The 13,106-nt window shown below is 35.8% G+C and overlaps 1 protein-coding gene across 1 annotated transcript in view; it reads left to right on the plus strand.

Moving 5' to 3' along the window:
• SLC9B1 (solute carrier family 9 member B1) overlaps window positions 1-13,106 on the plus strand; it is a 76,477-nt gene that overhangs the window by 51,639 nt on the left and 11,732 nt on the right. Inside the window, exon 8 of the mRNA XM_086704489.1 lies at window positions 11,562-11,737. Within this exon, the coding sequence (XP_086560615.1) occupies window positions 11,562-11,737 (176 nt within the window). The remainder of the gene's footprint in view (window positions 1-11,561; window positions 11,738-13,106) is intronic.

Below are 13,106 nucleotides of genomic sequence, written 5' to 3' on the forward strand. Positions count from 1 at the left end.
TTTAGTTTTGTTGGTTGTTTCCTTTGCTGTGCAGAAGCTTTTAATCTTCATAAGGTCCCAGTAATTCATTTTTGCTTTTAATTCCCTTGCCTTTGGGGATGTGTCGAGTAAGAGATTGCTACGGCTGAGGTCAGAGAGGTCTTTTCCTGCTTTCTCCTCTAGGGTTTTGATGGTTTCCTGTCTCACATTCAGGTCTTTTATCCATTTTGAGTTTATTTTTGTGAATGGTGTGAGAAAGTGGTCTAGTTTCAACCTTCTGCATGTTGCTGTCCAGTTTTCCCAGCACCATTTGTTAAAGAGACTGTCTTTTTTCCATTGGATGTTCTTTCCTGCTTTGTCAAAGATTAGTTGGCCATACGTTTGTGGGGCTAGTTCTGGGGTTTCTATTCTATTCCATTGGTCTGTGTGTCTGTTTTTGTGCCATATTTATCATTTATATAATGGCACATCTGCTATTCTTTTTTTCAAGATTTTATTTTTAAGTAATCTCTACACTCAGCATATCCTTCTCACTCATTGTAATCCTTATCTATCTTGAATTCTACTTTGTCAGATATTAATATTTCTCTTCCTGCTTTGTTGTGGGTACCCTATTTGGAATGAATTTCTCCATCCTTGAATTGTTAAACTTTTTATTGAAGTCTAACTCAGATACAGAAAGTGTAAAGTACATGAATGTACAGTTCCTTGAATACTTAAAAAGTGAATATTCATGTAACCATCACCCAAGTAAAGAAGTATAGCACTGCCAATACCCCAGAAGTGTCCTTATGCTCTCTCCTAATCACTTCTCTCCATCCTCTCCACAGATAACCACTATACTAATTTCTTACACTATAATTTAATTTGCATGTAGTTGTACTTTATGTAAATGAAACCATATAGTATATATTTTTTTGTGTCTGCTCTTTAACTCAACATTATATTTGAGATTTGTCCATGTTATTGTGTGTGAACATAGTTTACTTTCTTTTTTGTATAGTATATCATTGTATGAATATACTAGTTTATTTGTGCATTCTATTATCAGTGGGAATTTGCATTGTTCCTAGTTGGGGTTGTTATTACTAATGCTCTTACATTCTTGTAAATAACTGTTGGTACACGGTTTTCTAAAGGTACTTAACTATGAGTTGAATTGTTGGTTCATGGGGTAACTATATGTTTAAAACTTTGGATTATGTCAAAATATTTTTTGAGAATTCCTAATTTACATTTCTACCAGTAGTATGTAAGAGTTCCTCTTATTCCAAACCCTGCCAACATTTGAATCATCAGTCTTTTTTATTTGAACCATTCATATGGGTATGTTGTGATATCTCATTGGGATTTTTATTTCTATTACCCTGATTTCTAATAAGTCTGAAGAGTACCTGTTATTTCCCATATTTCTAATGGGTTTTTGGTGGTTGTTTTTTTCTGATTTATTGGTAAGAGTTCAACATATTCTGATACTAGTCCTGTGTTAAATATGTTACAAATATGTTTTTTCATTCATCAACTACCCATTCTCTCTTTTAAGGGTAGAAATTCTTCATTTTAATGTAGCCCAATCTGTCATTCTTTTTCTTCATTCTTAATACTTTTTGTTTAAGAAGTCATTCCATATTCAAAGTCATAAAGATATTCTGTATATTATTTTCTAGTAATTTTACTATTTTACCTTTCACATTTAAATCCATAATCTACCTTAAATTGATTTTTATGTCTAGTATGAGATAGGGTCAGGTTTCTTCTTTCTCCCCGCTTCTCTGCAGTCAACTTAGGAATATCCAAATGACCCAGCACAATGGATTTAAAAAGCCACTTCCTCCAGTCACATTGCTCTATAATGTAACCTGTGTCATAAATAATGTGTCCAGATAAGTATGGCTCTGTTTCTGGACTCTCTATTCTTAACCAATGGTCTATCTTCTGTGTTAATTACTATGGTTTTATAGTAAGTCTTTATATCTTGTAGAACAAAACTCTCACTTTTATGATCTCCAAATCACTTTTATGATTCATAACACTTCGTATTTCCATACAAATTTAGAACCAGTTTGTCAATTTTTACCAAAAAATTCTGATTGAAATTATATTGTTCTATCAATTAGGAGATGACTGATACCTTTATAATATTGAGTTATTCAATTCATGCTCATGGTCTTCCCCTCCATTTATTTAGGTATTCTCTAATTTTTCTTTTTAATTTTTTGATGTTTATTTATTTTTTTATTATGAAATTTATTGTCAAATTGGTTTCCATACAATACCCGGTGCTCATCCCAACAGGTGCCCTCCTCAATGCCTATCACCCACTTTCCCCTCCCTCACACCCCCCATCAACCCTCAGTTTATTCTCAGTTTTTAAGAGTCTCATGGTTTGCCTCCCTCCCTCTCTAACTTTTTTTTTTCCCCTTCCCCTCCCGCATGGTCTTCTGTTAAGTTTCTCAGGAGCGTGAGCAGGGGAGGGGCAGAGAGAGAGAGGGAGACACAGAATTTGAAGCAGGCTCCACACCCTGAGCTGTCAGCACAGAGCACAGCCAGGGGCTCAAACTCACGAACTGAGAGATCATGACCTGAGCTGAAGTCAGATGCCCAACCAACTGAGTCACTGAGGCACCCCTAATTTTTCTTAATCAATGTGTTTTTATTTCCTACATAGAGGTCCTGTATATATTTAATTAGATTTATTCCTAGGCATTTGATGGTTTTTGATACAATTATAAATAGTACTTTTACATTTTTAATAATATTTGTTACTGGTATTTAGAAATATTATTTATTTTCCATATTGCTTTTGTCTCTAGCAACCTTGCTGTGCTCATCAATTCAAATTTATCTATAGGTTGCCTTGGTTTTTCTGCATGTACAGCTGTGTCATCTGTGAATAAGACAGTTGTACTTCTTTCTTTCCAATAAGTATACAATTTATTTTTCTTTCTTTATGGTACTTATTAGGCTCTTCAATATAATGGTGATTAGAAGTGGTGATAGTAGACATCTTTGTCTTGATTCTGTATTTGTCATAAGTTTTTTGTAGCTACCCTTAATTAGATTAATGAAGTTTCCCTACATTCTTAGTTTGCTAAGTTTTTATTGTAATTGGGTGTCAAATTTTATCAAATAATTGTTTTGCTTCTATTGAAATACTATGAATTGTTAATTCTATTCTAGTGAATTATGTTAATTTTCTAATGTAAACCAAATTTTCATTTATGAAATTGATTCAATTTATTCATCATACTTATAATTTTCAACTTTTTTGTACCATTTGTCTTAGGTATATTTCTTACTAACAACTCAGAAATAAATTTTTATTTTTTTTTAATTTTTTTAAAAATGTTTTTCTTGGGGCGCCTGGGTGGCGCAGTCGGTTAAGCGTCCGACTTCAACCAGGTCACGATCTCGCGGTCCGTGAGTTCGAGCCCCGCGTCGGGCTCTGGGCTGATGGCTCAGAGCCTGGAGCCTGTTTCCAATTCTGTGTCTCCCTCTCTCTCTCTGCCCCTCCCCCGTTCATGCTCTGTCTCTCTCTGTCCCAAAAATAAATAAACGTTGAAAAAAAAAATTAAAAAAAAAAAAAAATGTTTTTCTTTATTTTTGAGAGAGAGACAGAGCACAAGTGGGGGAGGGGCAGAGAGAGAGCGAGACAGAATCAGAAGCAGGCTCCAGGCTGAGCTGTCAGCACAGAGCCCCATGCAGGGCCCAAACTTGTTAACTGCGAGACCATGACCTGAGCTGAAGTTGGACACCTAACTGACTGAGCCACCCAGGCATCCCAGAACTAAATTTTTAAAATTCAGTCAGAAAAGCTATGTCTTAACAGGTCCATCCAACTGATTCTTTGTAGGTCAATTTTGACTTAACCTTGCTTTTATTTCACCTTTTAAAATATTACACATTCCTGTAAGTTTTATTCTTTTTTCACTTTTCCTACTTTTTGTTGGATTACCAGCATTTTCTTTGTTACACTTTCATTTATTCCTTTAATATTTAGAAATTACAAACTCATTCTCCTAGTGATTACCTATAATTTTGTAAAAAGCATCTTAAAATTGTAGCATGTTTTCAGTTTTCTCCACTCCCTCATATATTTCCCCACCAGTTGATATAATCTAGAATTTTCGTCTAAGATTATTTATGTTTTCTTTACAATGAGTACTTCTATAGATTTAACAATGATTTTCACTGCTCATCATTATGTCTTGTGATTATAATTATAATAATATAATAATAATAATTAATATAATAATTATAATAGCAAACATTTATATAGTGCTTGCCATGTGTCAGGCACTTTGTGTAGTATTTGATAATTGATAATTTAATCTTCACATAGTCCTGTGAAATAGGTATTATTATTATTACCATTTTTTTGTTTTGCATACAAACTGAGACAAAGAGATGTTACATGGTTTTCCTAACATCAGATGACTAAATAGATCCAGAACTTTTTTTTTAATTTTTTTTTTAATTTTTTTTTTTCAACGTTTATTTATTTTTGGAACAGAGAGAGACAGAGCATGAACGGGGGAGGGGCAGAGAGAGAGGGAGACACAGAATCGGAAACAGGCTCCAGTCTCCGAGCCATCAGCCCAGAGCCTGTCGCGGGGCTCGAACTCACGGACCGCAAGATCGTGACCTGGCTGAAGTCGGACGCTTAACCGACTGCGCCACCCAGGCGCCCCGATAGATCCAGAACTTTTACTATGTCTAGAGAATTTATTTTTTTAAGCAACTTTTCTAAATGTTTATTTTTATTTATTTTGAGAGAGAGAGAGAGCATAAGCAGGGGAAGGGAGAAAAAGAGAGAGTGAGAGAGAGAGAGAGAGAGAGAGAGAGAGAGAGAGAGAATCCCAAGCAGGCTCCATGCAATCAGGCCAGAGCCTGATGCAAGGCTAGATCCCATGAGCCATGAGATCATGACCTGAGCCAAAATCAAGAGTTAGACATTCAACCAACTGAGCCACCTCAGGTGTACCCTCCTTTTTTATTAAGAGTCTTTTTTTTTGAGCCTTTATTCTTAATGTCTACACTATGCTGCCTATACTCTTTTATTTTTTTTAAACCCCTTTATTTTGTACTAAATATTTTTCCTGATGAGTTGATCTTCTAGTTCTTTTCAAACTGATCAGTGGATGATAAACTGAATCCTGGAATGTCTGAAAATAACTTCTGTGTGACTCAGTATTGAATTTTAGATTCAAAATTATTTTCCCTCAGTACTTTAAAGAGATCAGTGTTATCTCTTTGTATTAGTTTTGCCCATGAGGAATATTTTATCAAGCTAATTATTAATTTCTTTCCTAGGTAATCTAACCCAATCATTTTTTTTTTCCTTTGGAGGCTTGGTTTCCTGAATTTTTCCAATTAAAATCTTCTTGCTATACAAAGTACATTCCTTGGACAGCAACATTAGTATCACCTAAAAGCTTGTTAGAAATGTAGACTCCTGGGCCTTATCCCAGGCCTTTTGAAATTAATCTGCATTTTAATGAGATTCTTATGTTATTTGTTTTCATATTAAAGTTTTAAAAGAACAGTCTCAGATAAGTCTTTTTTCCTTAGTGAAATTTTTCAAATATGTACAAGAGTAGAGAGAATAATAACAAAATAACAAACGTCCAAATATCCTTAATTTAAACTTAATAGCCCCTAAGGAATCCTAAAGTAAATTACATGCATAATGGTATTTCACCCCTATATCCTACAGAATGCATTTCTAAAAGTTAACAGCATTTTTCTAACTAAATTAACAACAATCCCTTAATGTAATCAGATGAGTCTTAACATGTTCTATTCAATATTTGGTGTGATGTTTCAATCAGAAGAATATGTATCTATTTTTTTCCAGGTCTTGATTGTATCCTTTATCTTTCTTCAGTTCTCTTGTATTATGTCCTTTTGTAACTCCCTCCTCCATACCTATTAAGCCTTCTTTATACTTTTTATATGCTTACCTTTTTGCAGTACACACTGGAAAATTTTTCTCTGCACAGTTCTCTAGCTTATTAAGTCACTCTTTAGCTATGTTTATACCTATGTTTTTTTAATTTGGAGAATTTATTGTTAATTTCTAGGAACTATCATCAAAACTTTATGGATAGATGCAATATACTTTCATGATTCAGAGGATATTTATAGTTATTCTGACATCATGTTTTGGTTGCTTTCTTCCTAGTATATCTCTTTTCTCAGGTATAATTTTTTTTTCCACTTAATGAATGTGGTTCCTCAATTCAAAGTGATAGATTCCCCAAATATTTTGTAATACTTTAATGGGGGCTCATTTTTGTGTTTTACACTTCCTATTAACTTGTTATTGCTTTATCTATTGGCTTTTGCCTTCTTGCAGGGAATAGCCCAATAATGTTACCAAACAAGGTGTCTAGAAGCTCAGGCTGAGATTAAGATTCTTATGCAGTAATGTACTGAGGGAAGTCTCAGTTGAAACTTCTGAGTGAAGAAAGCCAGATAGACTATGGGGTAAATCAGTGGTTCCCGAACTTTGCTGTACATTAAAATCACCTTGGGAGCTTTTGAAAATCCCAACAATCAGAAGAGTAATGTCAGCAAGATAGCAGAATACGAAGCCCCAGGCTCTTCTTCTCCCACTTACTGACTTAAAAACATAAGAACCAGGGGCGCCTGGGTGGCGCAGTCGGTTAAGCGTCCGACTTCAGCCAGGTCACGATCTCGCGGTCCGTGAGTTCGAGCCCCGCGTCAGGCTCTGGGCTGATGGCTCAGAGCCTGGAGCCTGTTTCCGATTCTGTGTCTCCCTCTCTCTCTGCCCCTCCCCCGTTCATGCTCTGTCTCTCTCTGTCCCAAAAATAAATAAACGTTGAAAAAAAAAATTAAAAAAAAAAAAAAACAAAAACAAAAAAACAAAAAAAACATAAGAACCAAATTACCTTTGTGAGAACTCCAGAAACCACTTGAGAGGTTGCACCGTCCAGTCCAAGTGCAAGGTCAAGAAGAGACACATTGGAGTAGTTAAGACATTTCATTGTATTTACCCACCATACCTCATCCCCTCCCTGCACAGCAGAGGAAATCAAAAGAAAACTCCCAACCCCTGGCTTATCCATCAGGAAGGAAAGAAAGAAGCTGGGACATGTGTCTACATTCTGGCATTTTGAGTCAAGGGACAGGTTTCTGTCTCACCTAACTCAGAGTGCTGGCAGAAAAAGAGTGGCACACTTTGGATACTGAGGCACATTGAAAACAAAGGTGAGTCCTGTGGGTTGCTCTAGCTCCTGAGATATTGCAGTACTGCAGACAGACATTAGGGGTGTTCTGGAGCAGAAAAAGGCAAAACTTTTCAGCTGGCGATAATGTACCCAACCCTGAGAAGATGCATCCCAGAAATGTTTGAGAGACCCCTAGAATCTCTAGCCGAGCTGATTTGTGAAGAACTTTCTCTAGTGAAAACAGTTCATAAAGACAGGAAGAACTGACTGTTTTTTCAAGTATCCAAATGATGGCTCCAACAAAGGAATGAAATGAAATTCCAGAAATCAACCCTAAACAAATGGAAATGTATGAATTACCCAACAAATAATTCAAAATAACCATCATAAAGATGCTTAATGAGTTAAAAGAGAACACAGAAAATCTAAAATAAATTAGGTAAATGATGCATAAACAAAATGAGAATACCAACAAGGATGAAGAATCTGTAAAAAGCAAACAAAAATAAAAATTCTGGAGCTGTAGAATACATAACTAAATTGAAAATTTTACTAGAGAGGATCAAAATCACACTGTATCAAGCAGAAGAAAGAGCCTGTGAACTAAAAGATTGGTCACTTGAAATTACAAGTCAGAGAAGCAAAAAGCAAAAGAGAAGTGAAGAGATCCTAAGAGATTTAAGGGATACTATTAAATGGACTAATCTACACATTATGAGAGCTCCAGGAGAAGAGAGAGAGAGATGTTCAGAAAACCTACTTAAAGAAATAGTTGCCAAAACTTCCAAATTTGAGTAAGGAAATAGATATACAAATTCAAGAAGCTCAAAGGATTTCCACTAGAATAAGACTAAAGAAACCCACACTGAGACACATACTCAGGCTGTCAAAAAATACATAAAGAGGGGAAAAAAGACAGAGAATCTTAAAGTGTCAAGAGAAAAGCAAGATCACCCATAAAATAGGATTTCTCAGCAGAAACCTTTTATACCAGAAGAGAATGAGATGATATATTCAAAATGCTGAAAGAAAAAACCTGCCAATCAAGAATACTATATTCAGCAAACCACATGTAAAACTTTTATGACATTAAATTTGGCAATTATTTCTTGAATATGACACAAAAAGCACAGGCAACAAATATGAAAATAGATGAGACTGCATGAAACTTAAGAATTTCAACACAGCAAAGGAAACAAAATGGAAAGAGTACACGGAATGGGAGAAAATAATTGCAAACTATATCTGAAAAGGTCAATGTTCAGAATATATAAACAACTCCTACAACTCAACAATAATAATGGACTTAATAGTGGGCAATGGACTTGAATAGAAATTTCTCCAAAGAAAATATACAAATAGCCAACAAGCATATGAAAGTACTCAATATCTGTAATCATTAGAGAAATGCAAATCAAAACCACAATGAGATATAAGCTCACACCTATTAGGATGATCATTATCAAAAAACAAAAACAAAATAGGGGCACCTGGCTGGCTCAGTCAGAAGAGCATGCAACCCTTATCTTGGTGATGTAAATTCGAACCCCATAATGGGTGTAGAGATTACTTAAAATCTTAAAAAAAAAAACAGAAAATAACACAAAATAAAGATTGGCACAGATGTGGAAAAATGAGAACCATTGTGCTCTGTTGTTGGAAATATAAAACAAGCAGTTGCTACGGAAAACAGGTTGGAAGTTCCTTAAAAAAAAACAAAAATAGAATTACCATCTAATCCAGTAATCCCACTTTTGGGTATATATACAAAAGAATTGAAAGCAAGATCTTAAAGAGATATTTCCACATCCATGTTTATTGGAACATTATTCACAAAGTCAAGAAGTGGAAGCAGCCCACACTGACAGATGAATGGATGAAGAAAATGTGGTACATACCTAAAATGGAATATTATTTACCTGTAAAATATAGATAGAAATCCTGTCACATTCTACATCATAGATTAACCTTGAGGACATTATGCTGAGATAAATAAGCCAGGACAAATGCTGTATGATTCCACTGATCTGTTTAGAGTAGTCAAAATCCTGGTAACAGATAGTAGTATGATGGTTGCCGGGGACTTGGGTGAGGGAGAAAGGAAGGGGAGTTATTTAATGGATATAAAGTTTTAGTTTTGTAAGACAAAAAAGTTCTGGAGATCCATTATACAACAATGTGAATATAGTTAACAGTACTGAACTGTGCCTTAAAAATAGTTTAGAGGGTAAATTTTATGTGTTTCTTGCCACAACTAAAAACATTTTTTTAATCCTAGTACTAGGTCAAAGACTGATCTTAGATCAGTATGTCTTAGAATGGGATCCAGGCAGGGGCACCTGGGTGGCTCAGTCAGTTAATTGCCACTTCTTGATTTTGCCTCAGGTCATGATCACACAGTTCATGGGATCAAGCCCCACATGAATCATTTCATCAGGCTTGTGCAGACAGCACGAATTCTCTTTCTCCTCTCTCTGCCCCCCAGCCGGCTCACCTGTGCAACCTCTCTCAAAATAAACAAAGAAAAAAAAATGAGAGCCAGGCATCAGTGTTTTTAAAAGTACCCAAGTACATAGTAGGCAACTTCTAAGATTATTCCCAGTAATCCCTGCTATCTAATATTTTACACCTTTGTGTAATACCCTCTTCTTGAATATGGGCTGGACTTACCTGACTTGCTTCTAATGGACAAAATACAATGGAAATGATAGGATGTCAATTCTAAAATTAGGTCATGCGAAGACCATGGCTTCTACTTTGCATGTTTTCTCTTCCATTCTCTTTAATTGCTTATCGTGGGGGAAACCAGCTGCCATACTGTGAGTAGCCTGTTAAGAAGCTCCCATAACAAAAGATTGAAAGCCTGCCAACAGCCATGTGAGTAAAATTGGAAGCAGATCTTCTACACATTTCATGAGGACCTTGATGCAGAGGCATCCAGCTAAGCCACACCCAGATTCCTGACCCACAGAAGTGTGATAATAAGTGTTTGTTGTTTTAAGCAATGAAATTTGGGGGTAATTTGTTGAGCAGCTACAGATAAATAATATACCAGGTGATTCAAATGTGCAGGAAAGTTCAGAAACAACTGAACTAGGCAAATAAGTTTTCAGAGAATTCTAGGCTCTCTCATTCGGAAAGACTGTACAGTCAGAGGCAAAGGCACTAAACTGTCAGACCCTCACATCAGTCAGTGATTGACAGGAGCTGTCTGGAAGAAGGAGTGGGAGGTAAACCTCCTTAGCACCCCCAAGTAAGCTCTTCTAAGCAGGAGAAGGCTGCTAGAAAGCTGCAGGTGTTGGGGGTTAGCAGCCAACAGCAGCAGCTGGGGGATGTGTGCATTGGCCTGGTAAACGGTTTCTGCTGGGACACCAAGAACATCTCTACACAAGGTATATATTTCAGTCCTTATAAAGTTAATGTGGCAGAGATGAGGTAAAGTACTAAATAGGATATACCAACAAAGATGTTCTGAGCAGGAGTTTCCCCATTCCTCATGCATGTTATCATCCACACTCATTGTTCCTTCTTTGGGGCAGGCATCTCTGTTCTTTATTGACTTGCTCAAGAATTAGAAGTAGGATGGAGAGTACATTTGTCTGGCCATTGTTACAGTGGCATTCCAAATAATCACCTGTTGGATTTCTTCAGAGATCCCTCCTGCTCCTAGCATCTGCCGTTTCTGGGCTTGGAGCATTTTTGGATGTATACCATATCGGGGTGCCTGGGTGGCTCAGTCAGTTAAGCATCCAACTTCGGATCAGGTCATGATCTCACAGTTTGTGAGTTTGAGCCCTGTGTCGGACTCTGTGCTGACAGCTCAGAGCCTGGAGCCTGCTTCAGATTCTGTGTCTCCCTCTCTCTCTGCCCCTCCCTTGCTCCTGCCCTGTCTCTCTCTCTCTGTCTCAAAAAATAAGTAAGCATTAAAAAATTTTTTTCAAGTATACCATATCTTTTGTAGCAATGTTTACTCACACACACTTGGCTTATAATTTCTTTCTTCAATCTTAAACTGTCTTTTATCTTCCTGGACTATATGTATTTCCTTGTCCATTGATGATTCTCTTCCTTTTTTTTTTTTCTTTCTAGTTAGGTTATGAGTTTTCCTATTATTTTCACATCTTCATCTCAAAGGATTTAGGGGTGAAGGTAGAGACAATTTGTGCTCAAACCAACATCTTGAATGAAATCTCTATAAACTTTTAGGCAGCACTAAAAAATGTGTGAAAAATTTTTACCACTATTAAATGACGTTGACCCAAAAGCAGAATTTTTACTTTTGAAGTTATTGTAAATCTGTAAAGGCTAATATATTTGTTGTAAAATTTAATATAAAACACTTTTGTTAAAATGATGTTTTAAAATTGGTTTTCAAAGTCTTTCTATTAGTTTTGTAGTAGGCGCTGTCTCTCCTGCTGTTGTTGTCCCTTCCATGCTACTTTTGCAAGAAAATGGATATGGTATTAAGAAAGGCATTCCAACCTTACTAATAGCTGCTAGCAGTTTGGATGACATCATCGCAATCACTGGATTCAGTGCGTGCTTGAGCATAGCCTTCTCCTCAGGTAAACAAAATACAACTGCCACATCATTCACAGCCTTTTCTGGTTCTTTTAAACAAGACTTCTGGCTTTCCTCCTTATTAAAATTTATTTATTTTTACATGTATCGTCTTTTTGTTCTTCATAGAAAGTTCATTCTAGAGCAGGGAAGAAACTTCAATGGACTGAGAAACCACTATTTAATACAAACACTATTTAATAACCATAGATTTAAATTAATCTGACAACCCATATTATCATTTTTCCGTTCATGTTGCTTTGGAAATTTTATCAGTTTTCAATAGAAATTTTTAAGCAGCAATATTATTAGTACTGCTAATATATTTAATGTATATTTCTCAAATGTACCTTTTGGGCCATCATTATAAATAGCTGGTTGCTCTATTACTAAGACATCTTAAATATATAGAGTATGGACAACTGTGTGCCTTTTTGGTAGTGGTAGGACAAGATCTGCAGCACTTCTGAATCCCAAGGTAATATTTGATCTTGAATGTCACTCTGCACAAATTGTGAAAGTAAATGTTTCCACGTTTAGTAATGCTTTAGTTATTCGCAATGTTTGAAATTCAGTCTTCTGTTTTATTGAAGCACCAAAATATTTAAGTTGAAAAGTAATATGTACAGTTTATCTTAAAATCAAGACCTAAATAAATAAGAAGGGAAAAAAAGGAAAAGATAAACTCTGCAGCATATCCTCAGGAATAATAACTCTTTTTAAAAAATTAATTTATTTAAATTCAAGTTAGTTAACATACAGTGTAGTATTGGTTTCAGGAGGAGAACCCAGTGATTCCTTACTTACATATGACACCCAGTGCTCATCCCAACTAGTGCCCTCCTTAATGCCCATCACCCATTTAGTCCATCCCCCCCACCCACTTTCCCTCCAGCAACCCTGTTTGTTCTCTGTATTTAAGAGTCTCGTATGGTTTGCCTCTGTCTCTGTTTTTCTCTCATTTTTCCTTCCTTTCCCCTATGTTCATCTGTTGTGTTTCTTAAATTCTACCTGAGTGAAATCATTTATTTCTCTGTCTTTCTCTGACTGACTTACAATAACTCTTTCGATATAAATCCACCCAGACTTCTCTTTCTCCCTTTCTCTATCTCTTTCTCTCTCTGTCTTCCATCCCAATATTCTTATAAAATTATAAGAATTGGCCATACTTTCTTGTAACCTGAGTTGTTTTGCACTTTGCTGTATATCACTAACAAGTTTCTTTTCAGTAAATATATTTCCATGACCTTTTAAATGGTTGTGTAGTTTTCTTTTGGCTGTATCATACTTACTTAACCTGTTGAAAATTGAAGTTGACTCCAATATTTACTGTTAAAATAATGCATGGTTGAATGTCTTATAGCTAAATAGTTG

Source organism: Puma concolor, chromosome B1 (assembly GCF_028749965.1).
Source record: "Puma concolor isolate L17-30 chromosome B1, mPumCon1.1.hap2, whole genome shotgun sequence".
NCBI lineage: Eukaryota > Metazoa > Chordata > Mammalia > Carnivora > Felidae > Puma > Puma concolor.